The following is a 23,363-nucleotide window of genomic DNA, read 5'->3' as shown; positions in this document are numbered from 1 at the left end:
TCACAGCAGAGAGCCCTACAGCGCCCTGTGCTGGGTGGGAGGGCCTTCACGTGGCTGGGGGAAGAAGGGTCAATCCAGCCAGATTGCTGGATGGGGTCAAGGACCTCCACCACGCTGTCTGCTCACTGCCCTGCGCCCTCCTTGCACTTCCCCAGGCCACAAGGCAGAAGGCATGTAGGCCCCTGGCAACGAGTCAAGGGGGCAGAGAGGGGGTGCTACTCCTCTGAGGCAGGACAAGTCCCTCCTGCTCCCAGTGTTCTTTCCCCAGGCCTCGAAAATACCGTCATCCACTCTCTCCTGTTCTGTAATTTTCCAGCTTCCCTGGAATTCCCTCTGACCCCTGCCCTCTTTTCTGGGCCAGAGGGGACACCAGCTCAGGGACCCAGGACTCTACCCTAGTCTCTCGGCCCGCCACACACAGGTTTTCCAAAGGCGTGGGAAAGCCACTGGGGCTCTGGAGGGTCACCTGTTGGAGGAGTGAGTGCTGAGACAGTTTCCAAGTTAAAGTTGGTTAGTGACGGGGCGCCTGAGTGGCTCAGTCGGTTAAGCGGTTAAGCGTCCGACTTCGGCTCAGGTCATGATCTCGCGGTTCGTGAGTTCGAGCCCCGCGTCGGGCTCTGTGCTGACAGCTCGGAGCCTGGAGCCTGCTTCAGATTCTGTGTCTCCCTCTCTCTCTGACCCTCCGCGGTTCACGCTCTGTCTCTCTCTGTCTCAAAAATAAATAAACATTAAAAAAAAAAAGTTGGTTAGTGACTCGGAAAGTTCTTGACTTTGCTCTGCTCTCTCCTACACCCTCCTCCCCATGGCCACCAGGGCTCCATAGCTTCTCTCCCCCTTCTCCGTTTCCCTTTCTTCTTGTTCTTGGCCTGTTAGCTCAGGTGCCCTGAGAGATGATCTGGCCAACTCCTTACAGAGACCCAGGATATGGAAGGGACTTGCTTCACATCACACCTGGTTGGTGACAGGGCCAGCACTGGGTTCCAGTGCCCCAGTGCCCAGCCCAGGGCTACAGCCAACTGGCTCCTCCCCTTCAAAGGTATCTTTCTGTGGTTTTTGTGGCATTCAAGTCAAGTAGCCACATAAACTGGATTTCTCTCCACCCTAGTTAAACTCCCTGAAGGAAAAAAGACACATGTGGGCCTCCCCCACCTCAAGGCCAGCCTGGGCCTCCAGTTCTCCGTCTCCCACCTGCATTGTTCCACTCTCGTCCACGGCATCCTGGAAACACACAGCTGTTGGGACCTTGCTCAACAGCTACCTGACAAAGGGAACGTTTGACTGGCAGCGTATCGCTCCCTCTTCCCCATACACATCCTTAAGGAGACAAAAAAATTGAAATTTGGCTTTTAACTTCAGAGAGAGGGGCTGCGTTAGCTCTAAGGGAGCTCTTTCTGTTTCAGAGGAGAGCAGACAGGAGGAAGAGTAACTGGGGGAGGCTGTGACATCTCCTTTCAAGGGCTGGTCCTGGGTGGGTGGGGTGCAGCTCAGCCCTGGGACAGGCTGACGGCCAGAAAAGCACGTGCGGATAATGGTCACAGACTGGCCCCGGGGAGGGGAGGTGCCCCGCGGAGCCGGGCAGCTTTTACCTAAATGTTTTGGTGGCGAACGGGCGAGGGGGCGGTGCACTGCCCTAGGTAATGACAGGGCAGTCGGGGAGCCACGCGGGGGCTGCCCGTCTCGGTGGTGGCTACAAAGACGGCGTCGAGACCTCCCGCTTTCTTCCCCAGGGGACCAGCCCCACCCCTCCACACCCCTCCCGCACCCCCCCGGCCCGCCTCGCCCCGCCCCCTCCCGCAGCCCCAGCGCGCATGCTCTCTCCCCCCGCCGAGCAACCTGGAGATTTAAAAGCCGCCGGCTGGCGCGCGTTGGGAGGAGGCGGGGGGGACGAGCTCGCACGCGCCGGCCCCGGGTGACAGCCGCTCGCCTCGGCCAGGTAGGCGCGCGCCCCCCGCTCTCCCGGGGGAGGGGGTCCCGGCGCGGCGGAGGGAGCGGCGCCGCGCGGCCGAGCTCCGCGGGGTGGCGTGTTGTGCGCCGCGCGCGACTCCCGGGGGAGGTGGCGGGCTCCGGGCGCGCCCCCCGTCCTGCCGCTCGGTCCCGGGGGAGCCGGGCTTTCTTCCGCTGAGGGCGGGCTGGGCTGGAGCGCCGGGTCCCCCGCTGTCCCGGGCCGGGCGGCGGGTGGGCGGGGAGCGGGCCCTCCCGGGGGGCCCCCCCGGGCCGGGCAGACCGCGGGGTGGACCGGCCACTCGCTCCTGTTGCAGCTCCAGCGTCAGAGTTTTCTTTGGAAAGTTGCATTTATTTTCTTCCCTTGTCTCGGCTTCACCGGAAAGGGACGGGATGAGTCACCGCGGCGCGCACAGTCCGGGACCGGGGAGCCGGGAGAGGGGCCGGCGGCCGGGATGCCGCGGGGTCCTCAGGCTCGGGGGCCGGCGTGCCCGGACGAGAGTGAGGGGTCACGAAGGGAGGGGTAGGTGGCCCAGCGCTCCCGGACGTTAGTCTTGGGGCCGGGCTGCAGGCAGAGTTGAAGCGGGAGTGTGTGCGTGTGTGAGCTCCTCTGCCCCCTTCTCCGCCTCGGTTATCCTTCAGGGGAGGAGGAAGAGGAGAGGCCCTTTTCTCCTCGCCTCCCGGGACTCTCGGGTAGGGCCGGTGGGAGGGCCGGTGAGAGTGCCGAGATCGGCAAACAGGTGTGATGAGATGGTACCTGGGCATCTGCTGTAGCTTCTCAGGGCTCTGGGCTTAGGCAAGAGCATGGCCTGCTGGAGAAGCTCCCAGGGAGGGACCTGCGGCGTTTCTCCTGAGTGAGAGCCAGTGCTTGCCGGAGTCTCCCGTTCCCCTCAAGCGCTGGAACCCCCCCTGACTTGCCTTTGCCCTTGACCTCTGGATCAGCTTCCATCTTCCTCACACACTCCTGACTTGCTCAGCTTTTACCCCTCCCCCTGGGCTCCTCCTGCCACCCTGCTTCCTCTTTTCCCCAGGGGCCAGAGTTGGGGCTAGGGAGGGGTTTGGCATGGTGGGTACCTGGTGAGGACTTGCCCTTCAGCTGTTACACAGACCTGATCCCAGTGGAGCGGACACTAAGAATAGCCCAGCTGCTGTTTTGCTGCCCATAGCCAGTGCACCCAGGCCCAGAGTGACCCTTACTGGGTTCCTGGAAGCATTGCTCAGGGGTGGGGCGAGGCCCTGGGGGCTTCTGGCTGCCTTTCCTGATGCACTTGGCAGCTCTCCTTTCAGAAGGAGACAGCCTTGGTGTGGGCTCACCTGCCCAAGGCCTGGGGGGCAGGCTGGCACAGGGGGCTAGGGAGGGGAAGGCCCAGGAGGGGCAGGCTGGAAGGGAAGCCTGAGGAAACCCATGGAGCAACTCCTCCTAGGGAGTGAGTGCTACGGTATTTGAGGTCACAGGCCCTTCTGTTGGATGGGCCCCATCCCCTCATTCCTTCCTTATCTCCTCCCCCCAGGCCTGTCATGGAGCCAGGACTCTGTTTTTCTAAAAGTGCTCAGAAAAATGGAGCTTGAGTCAGCAGGATGAGTCTGAAGAGGAAAATACAGCTGTGGATGAATGTACAGCTGTGGACATCCAGGCCCCAATTAGAGTATGTGTGTGGGGTGTGTGAGGGGCAGTTTTCCTGTGTCCTCATGGAGGGTGTGGTGAACTCTCCTGTCCCGCCTGGCTCTCTGGGTTATCCTGAAGGAGCAGGAGGGACTGGACAGTGATTCTTGGTGGCCCCCTGAGGTCCTTCCAGGCCACCAGGTGGTGGAGCCCCCCACCCCCGCCTCCCCAGCCTGGGCAGGGCGCTGGAGGAAAAAGGCAGAAAGGTGGGGATGGTCCGAGGACTCCGAAGGGGAAATCACGTACCATCATCTGGACCATCAGAGCCTGACAGCATAACATTGTGGATAAAAACCTAGACTGTCAGACAAGGTTTATATCTTGGCTACTCCACTGGCCATGGGAGGTTGGGCAAGTTACTTCTTCAAAGTCTCAGTATCCCTGGATGCAAAATGGGGATGATGATAATAATACTTTACAGATTTTTTTTTTTTTGAGAGGGAGAGAGAGAGGGAGAGAGTGGGAGAGGGGCAGAGAGAAGGGAGAGAGAGAATCCCAAGCAGGCTCTGCACTGTCAGTGCAGACTCCAGTGCGGGGCTTGAACTCCCAAACTGTGAGATAATGACCTGAGCTGAGATCAAGACTTGGATGGATGCTTAACGAACTGAGCCACCCAGGTGCCCTTACAGCTTTTTTTTTTTTTATTTTAAAGTTTGTTTATGTAATGTCTATACCCAACATGGGGCTTGAACTCAGGACCTGAGGACCCTGAGATCAAGAGTTGCATGCTTGGGGCACCTGAATGGCTCAGTCGGTTAAGCATCCGACTGCGGGTCAGGTCATGATCTCACGGTTTGTGAGTTCAGCCCCACGTCGGGCTCTGTGCTGACAGCTCGGAGCCTGGAGCCTGCTTCGGATTCTGTGTCTCCCTCCCTCTCTGCCCCTCCTCCACTAGTGTTCTGTCTCTCAAAAATAAATAAGTGTAAAAAAAAAGAAAAAGAAAAGAGTTGCATGCTCTTCAGACTGAGTCAGCCAGGCACCCCATAGCTTTTTTTTGTTTATTAAATTAAATATAAATATCTGATTGTATGTAATATGTAAAATATGAAAAATGTATATTATTAAATCGTGAGTACGGAGCACTGGACTTTGTGCCTTAGGTAGTAAGTGCTCAATAAATGTTAGCTAGCACTTACTGTATCTCTCACCTGTGACCGAATGCACAGTAGCACCTAGCCCGGAACTCTATTTTGGGTTCTGCTCTTGTTTCTTTGGGAGCAAGGTCTTCTGGACCTTGGGGAGTCCATATGACTGGTTAAGAGACTGGCCTCCAGCACCCAGTTGCCTGGATTTCAATCCCATCTTCTCTTGTACAAGTTATTTCACCTCTCTGTGCTCCAACTTCCTCCTCTGTGAAATGAGAATAATAGTACCCACCTCACAATATCATGAGGATTAAACAGGCTGATATAGGTAAAGCTCCAAGCATAGCAGCTTGTGTAAAAAGAGCCTGACACATGTCAGCTGCTGTTATTTGGTAACAATGGGAGTAATTATTGCTGTTTGCACTTAGAAACCAGAGTTTCGGAGCAAGGGAATTAGACCACGTATAACCATATGCAAGCTGCGAATGACCTATTTGCAGTTGAACTTGTGGTCTGGTGCAGAGAATACACCAGGACTGGACATCCTGGTTTCTCCTGCGTCAATACCATGAGCGACTTGTTTTTTAATCTGTCCAGAAACCCTGCCCTCCCTGTCTCCGCAAGTTGGAAGAGAGTGCCATGAAATAACGGAGGCGAATATATATCTAGCTTGAAAGGTCAAGAGCCTTCTATGCAGAGAGATTACCTGCTGTGATTTTTAGGGAAACTGTATGAGGAGGAGGGGGCACACTGAAGTTGGGGTTCTGTTCTGTCCTACCCCCTTCAGCGCTTAGGATGCCTTGCTTTCTGATGTCCAGAAGAAAAATGCAGCCTGGCTTTCTTTGAATAGTCAGTGGCCCCGTTTGCTGGATAGCAAGGACAGAGGCTGGACCAGTTGGTGCCAGGCCCGGGGTCTCGAACGCTGATGCCACTTGACTCCCGGCAATAGAGCTGGAGCGTGGAGCTTTGTCTAGTGTATTAAGTGTCCCTGCTTGGGGGCGGGAGCTGACCGAGCCGTCACGGGATGGTCCTGATATCTGGCCAGAACTTCCTGTTTAATCCCTTTTCCTACTATGAAGTCTGTGTTTCCTCCCTTGTGGGAAGAAGTCCACGGTTTTGCCACTGACCTTGAATGACTTGTAGGGCTTCTTGCTTCTGATACTAGAGACGGGCCTGCCTCACCTGTTGGCCTTGGCGTCTGTGTCTGTAAAACCGTGCAAGGTTACAGTGAGGATTAAATGAGATGAGCATGTTTAGCAAAGTGCCTACACAGACCAGGTGCTTAGTACCTGTTTGTTCCCTTCCCCTTCTTTTGTTAATTCTGGAGATCACTCTCTCTGGGAAACTGGGATGAGACCAGCCCCTGGTCCCATGGCCCATAGTCCCTCGGTCACCAGTTTCAGGCCAGACCTAATGCCCAGCCAGATAGATGCCCTCAGGAGCAGCTAGCCAGAGACAAGTCCCTTCTTCCTCAAGGCTCTTTGTTATGCCCCACCCCAGCCTCTAATCTCGGATGTCCTTTGAGGTGACAAATAGGGTCCAAGCTGGGAGTGCATGGCCCATCCCTGGGGATTGTGGCAGTCTAGCTTCCCACTCCTGGCTCCTGTCGCTAGAAAGAGCCGTGCACCCAAATACCTCGACTGTGGCCCTGCCTGAATCCCTGGCAGGTTGGTCAGATTCATCAGACAGGAAGCCTGATTCAGCCTCACTTGGAAGGCCTTCTCTTGAGCACTCCACACCTCCATCCAGGTCGTGGACAGGGACTGTGGTCCTTGCTTTCTAGGAGCTGAAGAGCTAGTGGGGCAGGAGACCAGAGGACCACTAGCAGTATCCAATCCTGAGGGCTGCCTGTTGAGCACAGCAAGGTTCGGAGGAAAGAGGGGATCCTTGATAACTTGGGTTCCCAGGAGCCCTGAAGGAGGTATGGGACTTGAGCTGGACAAGGGTCAGGTGAACGAGAGGGCATCCCGGGGAAGTAACTGGAGCATGGTGACTACTTTGGAAGCAAAATCAGGCCCGGTGCTGATAAATTCCTCTCTCTTGGGTCCAGGTCTGAGATCGAAAACCATTACCACAATTTGGGGTCTGGTATTCTTGCCATCGTACCTCACTGGGTCGGGGCCCAAAGGAGAGGTAGGTGTGTGTGGAGGTCCCAGGCTCCAGTGACTATGTTTTGCAAATATCTGCCCTTTTCTGCATAGTTCCTACCTGCCCATCTTGCCAGGCTCAGCAACATGGCTTCTTCCTCCAGGAAGCCCTGGGAGGACTGGTCACGCCCTATGTCTTGGGCCCCGACTCCAGGGACCTGTGTCTCAGCACTGCTAAAGGGGGCTGCAGGCAGTCATTTCTGTACCCAGGGTGCCTTCACAGTGGGCTGGCACAGAATTGGATTTCAGCAAGTGTTGGATGGATGGATAGGTGGGTGGGTGAGTGAGTTTTAGTGCTCCTTGACATTCCTTTGGGGGAGGTTAGGTTGCATGCACTGAGGCATACTTCCTCCAGGGGTGGGCAAACTGGGACCCTTTAATAAAAGAGTCCTTTTTGGAGCCCCCTCGCACACTGCTCATCACTGAGCAATTGTTTTTGAGAACACCTTTCCGTGGGGCTGGATCTGACCCCGAGCCCTCTGATGATAAATAGGACTAGTTACAGACCGTAGGATGTCAGGGCTGAAAGAGCCCGAGAGACCACTGAATTTGAGATCCTAGAGGTGGGACACAACAGAGCTAGGACCAGTGTCCTGGCCCCCCCTCCCAGCCTGGGATGGGTAGGTCTGCCCAGCCTCCACCCCCTGGCCTCCTTCCTGTGGGCTGCACCTCCTGAGGGAGGCCAGTCTGCAGGAAGGGGGCAAGGGTTGGCTCTGCAGGATGGAGAGAACTGCCCGGTCTGGCTGACTGGCCGAGTTCAAATTCGCTAGGAGAGAGGCTGTTTAGGTTTCACTTCACAGGGCTGTAGGAACTGAGAAGGCAGCAGGGAGAGAGAACTTCCCAGTGGCCTGCACGCTCTGCCAAGCTCCTCATTCTCCACCCCCCACCCCCAACTCTGGACCAAGGAATTTCTTGGTACCGTTACCCCACTTTGTAGGGAAGCTTTTATTGTGGCCCAGGTAGAGAAAGAATTTACCGGCACCTGCCAGGAACAGTGTCCAGCTCCGGGAGGGAGTAGGGAGGAGGCCACTTCTGCCCCCAGATGTCTCAGTCACTTGGCTCAGTTTCAGGTGTCCGCTTATCTTTGGCACCCTGTTGTACTTGAGCAGTGTACTTGAGCAGGTAAAGGATGGCTTAAGTGCGGCTGGGGAGCCCCTCTCCGCCTGGTTCCCCGTGTCTCTCTTTGGTGGAAGGCTATGAAACCCTCCTCCCCAATGCCATGTGGCCTTGTCAGTGCGCACTCGGTAGGCACCTGTCGAGGGAGAGCACCATACCTGAGGCCAAGGGCAGGGGGTGGGTGGGTGTGAGATCATTTAGCTGTACCGTTGTAAAGAACTTTAGACAGCATCTAGACTAGCTCTCATTTTGCACGTGTGAGTCCCAGGGTGGAGGGACGCGTAAAATGGCTATACAGCTACAAAAGTCATTGAAACCAGAGTATATGGTCCTGGTTCCCAGTTCAGAGCACTCTGCAGGATTTTCAAATGGTTTGATTTAGAGAGAAAGGTATGTCAGGTATCCAGCCCATGCCAGACACCTTCTGGACAGTGAGTAGCTGTCAGCCACCGTGATTATTTTCCCTGGGGATGGGATCCACCCTTGTCTCATGACTGTGGATGTTTAGTCCAGCCTCCAGCTCCTCAGCCACCAGGCAGGTCCGCTGCAGTGACCTCTCCTCACCTGTTGGGGCCAGCACCTGGGGAGGCATTTACATTCTTGGCATTCCTCCTGCCTCTGGGGGCTGAAAGAGGCGTTGGAGGCCGTGCGGGGCACGTGGGTGAGGGGGGAATGCGGGCCGAGAAGGGCGGCTAGCCGGTCCCCCTCTGACCTCTGCTGCTCCTGATCCGGAATGGGAAAGCCGGCTCCCGGGTTTCTCTGCTGGGGAAGCCCAGACAACTGAAGGAAGGGCTGCCTCGAACTTCCCACAGGCTGTCTCTTCAACAGACCCCACCACTGTGAAGTTGGTGGTGTTCATCTGAGGCTCCTCGCCTGTCACATGGGCATATTCAACATTGTACCCACCTCATCGGGCGGTTGGAAGATTAGAATGTTTGGAGGAAGACCTGGCACGTAGTAAGCCTCAGGGTTAGCTGTTATTGTTAATTGCAGACGAGGAAACTGAGGCTCGGGGAGGGCAACTAACCAGGTCACAGAGTTGTAAGTGGTGGAGTTGGCGTGCAAACCCAGGTCAGGCTGACTGCCACACCCAGGTCACCCTGCAGAATCTGCCGGGGTTCAGAGGCCTGCGGCCCCTCGGGCAGAAGGGAGCTGCAGGTTGATTGTCTAGGTTTGGAGGGCACTTGGTCAAGGTGACCCAGTGTGACCTTGGGTCACAGCTGTTCTCAGAAGGGAACTCTGATTGGGAGGTCTTTGCCTGGAGTCAGATGTGTGTCCGTGTAGACGGTCACCATGGGATTGCCTGACAACCCCCTGGGAAGGTGCTTCACCTTGGCTTAGGCTGGCCAGGACTGACTGGCCAAGGTGAGGGTCAGGCCAGCCCCAGAACTCCTGTCACTGGACTGCAGAGGGGAGGGGAGATAAGAGTGGGGCCCCAGGGACTTCCCGCCCATCCTCTCCTCTCCCCTCCCCTTCCCCCAACCTCCTCGGCATTTGTTTCCTTTCAGAAGCTGGGCTGGGGCTCTCAGACAGGGCAACAAAAGCAACTTTCCTCCAAGCCACTGCCACCTGTTGGGTTTTCACACATTGGGGGTGAGTGGGGGGAGGGAGCCGTTGCCCTTTTCCCAGTGTCTGTGGTGTGCCCCCTCTGCCCCCCCAGGGCCTGGGATTCTCTTTGCTGCCCGAAGTGACAGGGCTCAGGAGCCGGAGGGGGTGGGGGTGGGGGGGGCTGCAGCAGCTGGAAGGGGAATTGAGTGGGAAGGGGCCGGTGCTGGCAGCCGGGAGAGAGTTTGATGGATTACTCTGCAGGCCGAGAGGTTTCTCCCTAATCCCCCTTTGTGTCCCAGCCTGCAGCCCCCTCACTCTCTCTGACAAGCTGCTAAGCAGAAGGCTTCCAGTCCGAGTGAAGAAAAGGCAGCGCAGCAGGGCGAACTCCAAATCCCTGGCCTCTGGGCCCCGGGGGAGGCAAAGCTAGGGAGCAAGTCTGGGGCGGGGGTGGGCTCTTCCCCGCTCTGTCCAGCCCTTATTCTTTCTGACAGTTCCCTTGAGGTGTGGAGGCTGCTTTCCGAGCAGAGTTTGCAGGTGTCTGGGGAAGCCCTGCAAAGTGCAGGCCTCGGGTATTTGCTCAGATCATGGCCTTTTTGATAGGGTGGGATTGGGGAAGGCAGACCCTCACTTCTTTGGAAATTGGAGCCTGGAGAGTCAAAGACTGAATGTGGGTTGGAAGACACTGAAACCGCGCACGGTCTAATCCTGTGCGCCCCTCCCCCCCTCCCCGCCCCCCACAGCTGCCCAGGTAGCAGTTCCCACAGCCCAGCATCCCTGAACCGGGGTCTGTAATGAGAGCCACTGCCTCACAAGGATGCTCATTTTCAGGACTCCTGGCTGGCCAGCACGGCCTCTTTCTGGGGCGCCCCAAGGCCCCATGGGGGCAGAACTCATTTCGGGAGTGCTGTGTGCTAGGTTTTACCAGGTAAAGCCGAGGACGTTGGGCCCCTGGGACTGAGGCACAGGGTTGGGTCACAGGGATGCTGGGCTGGTGAACCCCCAGCCCTCTTCCCTGCCACCCAACTTAGAGGGCCTGGGAGAGCTCAACTTGGAATGACATTCTGGGGTCCCCATTCCTGCAGTCTTGCAGCCTCCACCCGGGGGTTGCTCGTCATCTGCCCTCCGTCCTGGTCCCGGGGCAGGAGAGCCTCGGAGAGCCTCGGGCGCTGGGCTGGTGTCAGGCAGATTGGCCAGGAGTGACCCCACCCCCTTTCTGCCGCTGAGTCATTATTCCTCGAGGGAGCCCACCCCACCCCATTTCCTTCTCTGCGGGAGGGGCTGCCTGGGGGCTGAGAGGGGTAGAGGAGCGTGTGAGAAAGCCGGGCCGTCTTTGTGAGCGCGGAAGGAGGACGCGGGGTCTCCGAGCTGCTGGGGTCAGGGTGGGGGCCGCAGCGTTTGATGTGCCTGGGCGGGGTGCGGGGAGGCGGGCGCATAAAGAGCCCATAGAATTGCTGCCTGACACTGGCCCGCGGCGGGGCTGCCCCCAGCCTGGGCTGCCCTGGCCTCTGTCTGTCAGCAGAGGGGATCCGCTCCCCCCGGCTCCACCTCAGTCGTGAGGGTGGCAGGAGCCCCTTTGAAAGCCCTCAAAGGCCTCTTTATGCGTCCCTCTGACCCTCCCTTCCCATAGGGAGCTACCGGAGTGGGCTCTCGCCTTTCCTCCCACCTCCTTCGCTCTGTCTTTTGAATTTTGGAGAAAGTTCAGGCCAAGTTTGTTCTTGCTGCTCAGTTTCATTTCCCCGTGCTCGCTGAGGCCTAACCTGACGAGGGGGGCGCTCCAGCCCAAGGGTCTGTCCAGTCCACTCACCACCTGTGAACCTTGAGGAATTGCCCCCTCTGGGGGTCTGGCTGGGATTTCCTTGGTGTGCGAGGGGATGGGGGGGCCCCCTCAGGTCTTTCCCATCTCTTACCCCACCCACCCCCATTCTGCTTTCAGCTGTGTCTTCTTCGGGTAAATATTTCCCAGGCCCCTCATGCTAGGGTGGGCGCCAGAGGGTTGAGCGAAGGTCTCCCGCGGTCTGGGGCTGGGCTCACTGACTGTCCCCAGGGTGCTAGAGTTCTGCTCCCCCAGGGGTGAGGAAAGATGGCCTGGGGCAGAGCTCCGAGGAGGTTTCTGGAGGTCTTGGGTTTCTTGCAGCCTTCTTGTTGTCCTGTCATTGGGGGGCAGGAGAGGAGGAGATACTTGGAACTTGAGAGGGACTTGTCCTCCCTGAAGGCTGCTGTTCTTTTTTTTGTGTGTGTGGGGGGGCGGTCAGGCCACACTCCCCCTTTCTGTACCTCCACTTGCCTCCTCTTCCCGCCCCCTCCCTACCAGGTGAGCCCTTGGAGGCTGGCTCTTCTGGTTGATCTTCTGGTTGCTAGACAGGCAGAGTGCTCCAGGAGCAGCGGGACAGGAAGATTGGAGTCAGAAGCACCTCTGACACAGGAGGGCACTGGGGAGAATTGGATTCCGTCTCCCTGCCTGTATTCCTGAGGAAGTCAGGGGAGCACCCCAAAATGGGTGCCCAGCAGTCAGTTGTCACTTACAAGCTTTGGTGGGAAGCGTGCCCTGGGGCTGCAGCAGGCTGCAGACAGGAGTTGATGCGGAAGACTTCTTGTCCCCCACCTGTCTGAGCCTGGGCACTGGGCAGGGCCTGGGCTTCTCTGTTCGTGCACTGGAGGGATGGCAGGTGGCTGGTTAGTGCTGTGGGGGTCCTCTGTAGTTCCCTCCTCCCTGAGGACTCTGGAGTGAGTGGGCCGGCCTGGGACCCTGGGGGAAGGTGTCAAGAGCCGACCCGGAACAGGGAGCTTTGGAAGGGAGAATATTCTTACGGGCTTGGAATTCCTTAGGCGGTTCTGGGCCTGGAAGAATAAACTCTAGGGGTGGCAAGAGTGCTCTGGACCCCAGGGCACAGTACAAGTCAAAAGAGGGAGGACGGGCTTAGCAACCTAAGAACAGCGGGGTGCGGAGCTGGGCTTGGAGCCTGCCCACTTCCTACCCCACTCTTTCAATGAATTCCTCACCTGGCCCAGCCCCCAGTTACCTGGTAAAGAAGAAGGGGGGAGGGGACAGGAGAAAGGAGGGAGAGGGAGGCAGCTAATGAGCTATCTGGGCTGAAGGAGGATGGAGGGAAATTCCTGTCTTCACCCCCCTTTGGTCTTTTAGTCTCTCTCTTGTGGGCTACAGACGTCCTGCCTGTTCCCCGGAGCAAGGAGCTGGATTAGGGGAGGGAAGGAGGCAGGTGGGGTGATTAGTGTTTTGGCCCAAGAGGTGCTACTTATTTTAAACAGCAGGGAGAAGACCAGGGCTTGGGAATGGGGGCAGGTTGTGGGTGAGGCTGGGTCTGACAAAGTCTCTGTTTGCTAAGGGAGGACCTGCTCCCTTAACCCAGAGTAGGTGAGTGTCCAGGGCCTTCCCAGACTGAGGGTGGGGAGTAGAATGGGCTGGAAGCCTTTTGACCCAGAACCGTTCCCTCCAGGCTGGAGTCTTGGTCTATGTGCAGTCTCTTGCCTGCCTTGTGGGGGATTCTAGGGCAGGGGAGGGGCTTGGTTCAAAACTGCCCAGCTAGGACCTACGTGTGGCCCCCTCCCAGCACCCTTAGGGACCCTTCGATCAGTATTTTACCCTCTCCCCATGCCACCCCCTTGGGAGCCACGCCCCTTCCCAAAGTGGATGGTCTGTGTCTGAGCAGAACTTTGGGGAGGGGGCTGCTGGTTGCCTAACCATATCTAAAGTCCCTTCCTTCCTGGTCTGCCGGCGGCAGAGTCCTGGAATGCAGACGTGAACACATCTTACCCAGGATTGATGGCCATCTGATTTCTTTGTGGTGTATTTCAGAGAGTACCCACGACATGCTTTATAACATATAAGGCCCTGCGAGGTTGACTGTTCTTTGAAAAGAGAAAAGAAGGTATAGTGGCGGATTATGAGATGCTGAGATTGGCCGGGAATAAAGAGGACTGAGGGTGCCCCAGGCGCTGGGTGGGGGTGGGGCTGGGAGTGGAGCCCTCAGAGCTGTGGACCTTGCACAGGAGCAGTGCTGTTCAGCAGCATTTATGGTAGGGAATCAGTGAGGCAAGGGAAGGCACTCCAGACTCCAGCCACGAGCGGCATGAAGTTCTGTCCCACCTCTTTGAGAGAGATGACAAAGTTAGGGGACGCTTGCTTGCCTTTTCTCACGAAGGCCCCACCTTCTACACCTCCTCTTTGTGGCTGACTTGATTTAGCCTTTTTAGTGGTCACCCCTAAACATTAGACTGCATTGGGTACCATCGGATTCAGGAAGTAAGACCTGGCTGCCAGTTGCCTGGGGGGGTGGGGGCACAGGATGGGTGGTTCCCCCCCCCCCCCCCGTGGGATCTCTATGCACAGGAGGCGGGCCTAGCAGGAAGGGCTGTGGGGACCTCTCTGCTGAGAATAGAGCCATTTGGGGAGCAGAGAAGGGCTGCCCTGGAAAGCGGTGGGGTATCCTGCCAGCCCCCGGTTACTGGTGTCATTATAGTGGCCACCAGGTGTTACAGTTTCACGCCTCGGTGAGGCTGGCACCTGGGAACAGTCCCCATTGTCCCGTGACAGTTGGGCAGTACCTGTGGGAATGTTTCTTCCCCAGGAACGTTGAGCACAGGGAGAAAACTCCAGGGAGAGGTTTTCAGGCCTAGGTTCCTCCACGGGAGCCTTCTTTAGGTGGTTTCAATGACAGGTTAACCCCCAACCCAACAGACCACAGCCTCTCCTCCCTTCCCCCTTGTCCTCATCCTTGGGGGCTCAGGTTATAGCGCAGCACGGTGTGTGGCCAGGCTGCGCAGATTGGGAAGTACTACTCTTAACAAAGGGCAGTTGAACAGCCCAGCTTTGGGAAGTGGAGAGAGAAAAGCAAACAATCCGGGCCTGGCAGAGGGTCTCCAGGGGCACCTTGATAACAGAGCCTGGGGAACTGGGAATTCAATTGGTGTGATTTTTTTTTTCTTTTTTTCCATACTAACAGGCAAGGGCAATTGCAAAGATATTCCAAAACAGAGAAAAACTTGACATCTGTTTGGTTCTGAAGTGTGCTGAGGTTTAAAAATCATATTTACCTTATTAGTTATGTCAGCCTTAGGCTAACATTAACAAGCGCTTCCTTATTGGCTGCAGGGGATAGCACGGCCACACTGCCAGCCTGGGAGTGAACTCAGGATTCAGAGAACTCAGAGCAAATCCCGGAGACCTGGTGCCCAGGACTTAACACTCTGGGTTTGATTGTCCCTGCCCTTTTAGGACCTGAGTGATGAGCCATGTCTGCACCGAGGCACCCCATGGCAGCGGGCGTCTAGCATGGGCTGAGAAGCCACACCTGCACGGAAGGCTGGCAGAAATGGGCTCCCGGCTGAGTCCTAGGCAGTTGGTGGCAGCAAGGAGGAGAGGCCCGGGCATCTGGAGCAGGGCTGAGACGGAGCAGTTCTGGAGTGTGTGAACGGGCGGAGCCCAACCTGCCTGGTCCACCATGGCCCAGAGGCTGTGGGTGAGCCGTCTGCTGCGGCATCGGAAAGCCCAGCTCCTGCTGGTCAACCTGCTGACCTTCGGCCTGGAGGTGTGCCTGGCCGCAGGTATCACCTACGTGCCGCCCTTGCTGCTGGAAGTGGGGGTAGAGGAGAAGTTCATGACCATGGTGCTGGGTGAGTCACCACATCCTCCTTCCCTCCTGCTCCAGATACATGATACCCAGGAAGTAGGTGCCTTTGCCCAAAGAGGAGGAGGTGGCTGCCTGCTGTTCCTCAGGCTGTGGTGCTGGTGGGTGGACATTGCTGGACGCAGGGGTGACCGTGGGCTGGAGGGGGCCCAGTAGGAAAAGAACACAGGGACATTCCCCCGGTCATCTCACCTGGCACCTACACGTTGCCTGGCTGGCGCACAGGAGACATTGGAGAAATTGCTCTGCACCTTTGTCTACTCTTTCTACCTTATCTGTTATCTCATTTGGTTCTTGCAACAGCCCTTTGAGGCCATCCATTTCACCGAGAAGGTAATGGAGGCTGATAAGAAGTTGGGTGATTGAGCTGGGCCCGAAGGCTAGCTGCTGATTAGCAGGATCAGAGTCTCTCAGCCTGGGCTTTCTTACCCCTAGGGCATGGGCTGGGCTCCTGACTGCAGATGCTTTCTGCAAAAGCCACCGGAGGCAAGAAAGAGGTCACCGTGGGGTGGCTCCCGGAAGAGGGGGCTGTCCAGATCATAGGCTCTGGAGTCAGACTGCCCGATGGAACTCGGCCTCTTGCCCCCCTTGCCGGGTGCCAGTGCACAAGTCTCACCAGTAGCCCCGTGCATCAGTTTGCCCATCCTGAGACTGGGCATTAGGGATCCTGGTTGCGGGGACTAAATTAGAGCTTGTGTGCCATACTCAGCACTGTGTCCAGCACGGAGGTGGGGGTGGCCCTCCATGCGAGAGGACCGTGGTCCTTTCCATCCTTCTCCCAGGAGGTTAGGCCCCCTTCCCCACCACCCCTTAGGGTCCCAGCCTCTGGCTCATACCACTTGTCCTTCCTGCAGGCATCGGGCCAGTGCTGGGCCTCATCTCGGTCCCACTCCTAGGCTCAGCCAGTGACCACTGGCGCGGGCGCTATGGTCGCCGGAGGCCCTTCATCTGGGCCCTGTCCCTAGGCGTCCTCCTGAGCCTCTTCCTCATCCCGAGGGCCAGCTGGCTGGCGGGGCTGCTGTGCCCGGATACCAGGCCCCTGGAGCTGGCACTGCTGATCCTGGGCGTGGGGCTGCTGGACTTCTGCGGCCAGGTGTGCTTCACTCCACTGGAGGCCCTGCTGTCCGACCTCTTCCGGGACCCAGACCACTGTCGCCAGGCCTTCTCCGTCTACGCCTTCATGATCAGCCTTGGGGGCTGCCTGGGCTACCTCCTGCCTGCAATCGACTGGGACGCCAGTGCCCTGGCCCCCTACCTGGGCACCCAGGAGGAGTGCCTCTTTGGCTTGCTCGCTGTCATCTTCCTCACTTGCGTGGTGGCCACGCTGTTTGTGGCCGAGGAGGCGGCGCTGGGTCCGGCTGAGCCAGCGGAAGGGCTGTTGGTCCCCTCCGTGCCGCCGCGCTGCTGCCCATGCCACACCCGCCTGGCCTTCCGGAACCTGGGCGCCCTGTTTCCCCGGCTGCACCAGCTCTGCTGCCGTGTGCCTCGCACCCTGCGCAGACTCTTTGTGGCCGAACTGTGCAGCTGGATGGCATTCATGACCTTCACGCTGTTTTACACGGACTTCGTGGGCGAGGGGCTGTACCAGGGTGTGCCCCGGGCTGAGCCAGGCACTGAGGCACGGAGACACTACGATGAAGGTAAGGCCTCCGCAGCGGGCGTTCGGCGAGGGGGCTGCTGTGGAGGGAGTTCCCTCTGGGGGACGGTCCGGCATAGGAAGATGCCCCCAGTCTGCGCCGGGCTGGGAGCTGTGTACCTGGGCTCCGATTTCCCGATCAGATAAATGGGCCCAGCCTGTGCATGCGGCCCCCAGCGTGCAGGTCAGCTTTGCTGGCAGTCTCAGGAGAGCCTCCGGCTGCGGAGACTTTGCTCAGAGTCGTTGCCCCAAGTTGACAGCAGAAAAGGCCAAGCTTATTTAAGGTCCAAAGAGAGTGGAGGAGTCAAGGCCGGGTGGCAGGTCTGCCTAGCCCCAAGTTCAGTGTGCCCTCTGCTCCCCCTGCTGACTTTCCACATTGCCTGGCCAGACCTTCGGCTCAGGCCTCCTGGAACTTTGTGCCGGAGCCAATGGCACAACTGTCTTTGTGTTCCCTGTCAGCCTCCTAGATAGCTGAGCACTAGCTGAGCCTCGCAATCAGCATCTTCCTCTGCCCCTAGCCCGCGGCTTCGCCTTTTCTAAGGGCAGTGGAAGAACCTAGACTCCCGTTGTTGCATCTGGGTGAGGATGATGCAGGGAGCGGGTCTGGTCCACAGCAAGGCTGGGATGGCGGGTGCCCGCAATTCTGAGCCTTCCCCAGATTGTACGGGTGGGTCTGGGTCTGACTTCCTCTTCTTCCCCACCTGCAGGGGTCCGGATGGGCAGCCTGGGGCTGTTCCTGCAGTGTGCCATTTCCCTGCTCTTCTCTCTGGTCATGGACCGGCTGGTGCAGCGATTCGGCACCCGGGCAGTCTATTTGGCCAGCGTGGTGGCCTTCCCTGTTGCTGCCGGCACCATGTGCCTGTCCCGCAGTGTGGCCGTGGTGACCGCCTCGGCTGCCCTCACCGGGTTCACCTTCTCTGCCCTGCAGATCCTGCCCTACACACTAGCCTCCCTCTACCACCGCGAGAAGCAGGTACTCACACTGGCCGCTGGGTGGAGCCGGGGTGGAGGGGAGACGCACGCAGTAGCCCAAGTCTGGCCAGAGACGGCGGAGAAGTCATTCTTTGATTGGAGAGGAAGCCCGTGTAGCCCAGGGCCAGAGACGTGGGCTGCGGAAGGAGGGTGTAGATTAGATTCTGGGAATGACTTCCTGGTGTCAGAACTATAAAGCACTTGAGCGGATGATTGCAGGAAATGCTAAATCCTTCTTGGGAATCCTGAGGAATCGGCCTAGGCCTAACGGAGGCCCTCAGTCTGGGCTGAGTTCTCTGCAGAGGCAGGGGGCAGGAGCAGGTGACCTCTGGGGCACGTAACCTCAGCAGATGGGGAGGGGGGATGGTCTGGTGTTGGCGACAGCTCTCTTTATTCAGGGAGGGGCAGTGTGACTGACCAGTACCCTGCTCTACTCTCCAATGTGGGGAAGGCTCCTTACTGCCCCTTCTCTTTCTGGTTTATCTTCTTTTTCTGCCTAATTCTCTCTTTTCTTTTCCTGCCTCACACCTTTGCCTCCGTCCCCTTCCCCCGCCCCCACGGCGGATCTCTGAGCCCGACGCATCTGACACCGCTCGCCTGGGCACTGTAAGTTGGGGGCCTCCTTCCTGCTTGGCCCCACGCGAACCAGCCCCTCCAGGGGCCCCCTTCTGAGGGGAAGCCTCCTGACCGAAGCCGTGTGGTCACCTTTGTCCCCTTCACTGGCTTCAGTGAGCTGCAGCCCTCACAGAGGGCAAGAAGTTGGGGTGTCCTGAAGGAGGAGATGTAGGCCTGCCCTCATAGAGCTTCCAGACCATAGGGAAGATGGATGTCCGCCCCCTGTAGGACATGAGTGAAGTAGCAGAGAAATACGTAGCTAGGAGGCTGGTTGATTGAATAGGTAGCTGCAGGGGTGGGGTGTGTGGAGGAAGGGGCCCGTGTTTCGGTTGGGGTAGCCTGGTGCCGGAGACTCCTGTCAGTGCACTGATAACCTTCATCAGCCTCCATTGTTTCACTGCCCTGGCTGGGGGCTTGAGGGCAGGTGTCCAGAGGCCAGGGTGGGCATATGCACTCGTGCCAGGGAACCTGCTAGAGCCAGTCCTCCCCTCACACTGAAGAGCGGGTCTATCCCTCGGGCCCTCTTCAGGCTCCGGCCTCACTGGTCTTTTCGGGGGTGGCAGGCAGGCAGGGGAGGTCCCGGGAGGCCGGTTCCAAGCAGCAATCGATGGCACACTTGGCCCTGTGTGCCATCTGTACTTGCCTGGCCTACTTCTGGCCACGCCAAGAGCCGTGGGCTTCCCTGGCTTCATCTCTGCCATGAGTCCCGGCTCTGGCACAGCCAGCTCGAGAGCCCTCTCCTGTCCAGTGCTAGCAGGCGCGGGGACAGTGTCGGATACATTCCGGCCCTATCCTAAAACAGGGGGCTCTGGGCAGGGCCAGGCTACCTTGATCTAAGGCAGACAGTGAATAGGAAGCAAGAAGGGCTTCAGTATCAGCACAGCTAGGCCATAGGAGCCTGGAAGATTCCTCTGGTTCCTCTCTTCCTCCGGCCTGGGTCTGCTGGACCTTCCCTGCCCCAGGCTGGGGCCATGGACCTCACAGGCCTGGGACCCCAGTGGGAGCAGAGTTTCTCTCTTCCAGGTTGAGAAAGATTTCCCAAGGCGAAGTGGTGGGGGGCAGGAAGTAGGAGGGTTAAGAGAGCCTGTGTGGGGGCTTGGGCCATCAGGGGCCCCAGCTTTGGATTTTGTTCCTCTGTTCTTACACATCTCTCTTCTCACCTGTCTTCATTCTTTTCCCTTTACCTTGGGGTTCTGCTCTCTTCCTTGCCTGCACTGTGAGTTCGTCTGCCACTTACTGGCTCCAGGAGAGGCTAGTGCAGACCTAGACTTGTGGTTTCAGATGTGTCCCCTCCCCGGGGGATCCCCTGCCCCTAAGGAGACTCCTAACTAGACCCAAACCAAGGAGGGTCTGCCTGGCTTTCTCACCTGCTGCATAACTGTCATGAAGGCCAGTTGCCTGGTGTCTTCCGGCCCCTGGTCTGAATGCTGGGGTCTGTTCTCCTAGCCGGGATCCTATGCTTGGGTACCTAAATGTCCACGTCCCCTTTTTCCTCCCCTCCGCCCCCCAGGTTTTCCTGCCCAAGTACCGAGGAGACGCTGGAAGCAGTGCCAGTGAGGACAGCCTGAAGACCAGCTTCCCCCCGGGCCCCAAGGCCGGATCTCCCTTCCCCAACGGACACATGGGTGCCGGAGGCGGCGGCCTCCTCCCGTCTCCACCCGTGCTCTGTGGGGCCTCTGCCTGCGATGTCTCCATGCGGGTGGTGGTCGGCGAGCAGCCTGAGGCCAGGGTGCTTCCGGGCCGGGGCATCTGCCTGGACCTTGCCATCCTGGACAGTGCCTTCCTGCTGTCCCAGGTGGCCCCGTCCCTGTTCATGGGCTCCATTGTTCAGCTCAGCCAGTCTGTCACTGCCTACATGGTGTCGGCTGCAGGCCTTGGTTTGGTGGCCATTTATTTTGCTACACAGGTAGTATTTGATAAGAGCGACTTGGCCAAATATTCGGTGTAGAGTACTTCTGACCCACTGAAGGGGGGCCTGCCTCACTGGGTCCCAGCCCTGCCTGCCCCGCCCAACCCCCCCCCAGCTCTACATCCTGTTAGCCTCCTGGGGCCAGGGTGGGGCGGGCCCTCTGGTTTCTGTTGCCGCCAAAGGGGTGTGGCTCTCTGCTGCCGCCCTGTGGCAGTGAGGTGCATAGCCGCACAGGTAGGGGACCTGGGGCTTCTCTCTCTCCCTCCCTCCCCGGTCTTCAGGCCTGGCTGACTATTGGTCCAAACAGGCTTCAGTCTGGACTTCTACAGGGAGGCCAGAAGAGCAGGGCATTTCATTAGCTCCATGCACTGGACTGCAGGACTCTGCGGGGGGATTACCAAGGTAGGGTTAACAGGCAGTGTCCTGGTCAAGACATGCCCAGAGAAGGGATCTGGGGAGCTGAGTAAACTCAACCACCTGGTCTCTCTCACCTCCAAGCCACCTTATCCCATAGATTCCCTCGACGTTGCTCTTGCATGGGAGTTTCTAGTGTGAAACTCTCCTCCACAGGATTTGAAAATATGGAAGTTATGTGTGGGGAAGAATCGGACAGGGAGGAAGCTGCCTGGCCCCAAAGCACTGCCTTTCTGCTATTCCCCCACAACTACATTTTATCGGGACATGGCTTGTTGGCCCCTGTGTTGACATCAGAGGGACACAGGCCTTTAAATATTTAACTTATTTATTTAACTAAGTAGAGGGGAATCAGTTCCCAGCTCTGCCATCTTGGTGTCTAAGGGGTGAGATCTCCGGTGGGCCTATGAGATGGTTGGTTTATCGGGCTGAGCATTGCCAGAATGTTCTCCTGGGTGATTGGTCTGGCCCCATACTGCCTAACCCAGGAGCTTGGAAGCTCTACTCACCCAGCTGATATCCCAAATCATGTTACCCAAGGCTGGGGGTAGCTGGGGGTACGTGGAGGGCGGGGCTCCGGGTCTCAGCAGCCTCCTTAGCCTCTCTCTTGGCCCAGCCTGCGCCCCACTCCTGACTCCTCTCTGCTCTCTCTAGGGCTGGGCTGATGAAGGAGCTGCCCACCCCCTACCCTTCCCCACTGGCTCCACAGTCCTCTCCTTGGGGCTGTTGCAGGACCAGAAGCACAGAGTGTGGGTCCTCGAGCCTGTATCCGTCTCAGCCCCCAGGGCATATCTGTGCTTGGGGAATCTCGCACAGAAACTCAGGAGTACCCCCTGCCTGGGCTAAGGAGGTCTTATCTCTGGGGGGTTTAAGTGCCGTTTGCAATAATGTTATGTCTTATTTATTTAGTGGAGTAAATATTTTATACTGTATGTGAGCAATCAGAGTATAATGTTTATGGTGATGAAATTAAAGGCTTCTTATATGTTTAATTGGCCTGTGTTTATCTTTTCTGAGGGGGAAGGACCAGCTCTCTTTCAAATCCTCAGCGTCAGCTGTTTTGACACGTTCAGTTCCCAGCATCGCCAGCAGATGGAGCCACAGACCAGTATTCTTCCAATGCTTGGCCAATGGGCTAGGAGGAGCTACCTCTTGGACTGGAGAGTTGGGGAATTTGGGGAAAGGGCCGGAGCGGGAAAAGCACGGAGTGCAAGGGAGCGGGGCATTTTCCTTCGCAAGGGGCTCATAATGTGGCCAAAGAGATGGAACAAGCACCTTCTATCTAAACCACAGCAATAGGAAGTAGGAACGAACCCGGTACGTGCAGGCTAGGATTTCAACATCACTGAGCCTTGCTTCCTTCACCCTTCCTGCCAGGCTTAGGTCAAATTCAGAGTCTTCCCTGCAATGCCACCTCCCTCATCCTTCCAAACTTGACTGGCCTTCTTGTTCCTAATTCTAGCGGTCAGAATGGTTAACACCATACGCAAGGACCAGCTTTATTTGAGGTGCCCGGCTGGCTCAGTCATTAGAGCATGCGACTCTTGATCTTGGGGTTGAGAGTTTGAGCCCCACATTGGGTGCAGAGATTACTTTAAAATAAACATTTTAAAAAAGGATTGACTTTATTTTTAAATGTTATATATTTTATTTAACCTTTTATTATGGAATATTTCAAACATACATGAAAAATGAGCTTGGTGTAACAAACCCAATTTTAACAATTATTAACAGTTTGCCATTTTAATTTTATCTATTCTCCCTCCTCCACCCATTGAGGGAGAGGTTCTTTTTTTTTTTTTTTCAATAAGTTTTAAGTTTATTTATTTATTATTGAGAGAGAGCACAAGCTGGGGAGAGGCAGAGAGAGGGGGATACAGAATGTGGAGATACAGGCTCCAGGCTCTGAGCTGTAAGCACAGAGCCCAATGCGGGGCTTGAACCCACAGACCATGAGATCAGGACCTGAGCTGAAGTCAGACACTTAACTGACTGAGCCGCCCAGGCGCCCCTCTCCTACGGCAACTTTCAGATATTATACTTCATTCCTGAGTATCTCGGAACGTTTTTCTACAAGGTAAGGACTTTAAGATGAAAAACACACAGCCACATCATTATGATCAGACCTAAATCTAATTCAGTAGTGCAATTAACTAACCAGTGTTCGCATTTCCCTGTCTCCTACGGTTTTTGCTCAAATTGGAACCTAATTAAGTTCCAGATGTTGCAATGGATTGACACGTCTCTCCGATCTCTTGTACTCCACAGGTACCTTCTCAGTATTAATGTTTTTCCTTGTAATTTATTTGTTAAACTGCATTATTTTCCTACAGATCTGGATTTTGCTGATATCATTCCCATGGTGACATTTCATATGTTACTGCCCCTGTATTTTCTGTAAATTGGTAATTAAAATCCGAGACCGGATCAGATTTTATACATAGATATATACATCTATAGATATAGATAGATAAATTTTTGTAAGAATACCTGGTAGATTTGTGTACTTCCATAGAAGGGAGCAGGTATTGTCTTTCTTTTTTGATATTAGTGGTCACTGCTATCCGTACTTACAACCCACTGTTGCATAGACCGTGGAAAACGATATTTCTTCAAAAATGCTTGACTCCTTCCTTGTATTTACCAGTTTTCAAAATAGTGAATTGATTTCC

The 23,363-nt window shown here is 56.8% G+C and overlaps 1 protein-coding gene across 2 annotated transcripts; it reads left to right on the top strand.

The window, feature by feature from the left end:
• The first annotated feature begins 1,801 nt into the window (after window positions 1-1,801).
• On the top strand, window positions 1,802-21,683 carry SLC45A3 (solute carrier family 45 member 3). 2 transcript variants are annotated; one of them, XM_043569272.1, is made up of 5 exons: window positions 1,802-1,933; window positions 14,734-15,131; window positions 16,000-16,785; window positions 17,489-17,754; window positions 19,879-21,683. In XM_043569272.1, exons 2-5 carry the CDS (start codon window positions 14,960-14,962, stop codon window positions 20,314-20,316), a joined length of 1,662 nt encoding a protein of 553 aa, XP_043425207.1. In that variant the 5' UTR covers window positions 1,802-1,933; window positions 14,734-14,959; the 3' UTR covers window positions 20,317-21,683. The 2 variants fall into 2 exon arrangements, 1 of the variants encoding a protein (XP_043425207.1); XR_006295516.1 differs by having other exon boundaries at window positions 1,841-1,933; window positions 17,489-18,359; window positions 19,879-19,986.
• Window positions 21,684-23,363: the final 1,680 nt, after the last annotated feature.

This window comes from Prionailurus bengalensis, chromosome E4 (assembly GCF_016509475.1).
Source record: "Prionailurus bengalensis isolate Pbe53 chromosome E4, Fcat_Pben_1.1_paternal_pri, whole genome shotgun sequence".
Taxonomy (NCBI): domain Eukaryota; kingdom Metazoa; phylum Chordata; class Mammalia; order Carnivora; family Felidae; genus Prionailurus; species Prionailurus bengalensis.
This window is presented reverse-complemented; position numbering and strand designations above follow the sequence as displayed.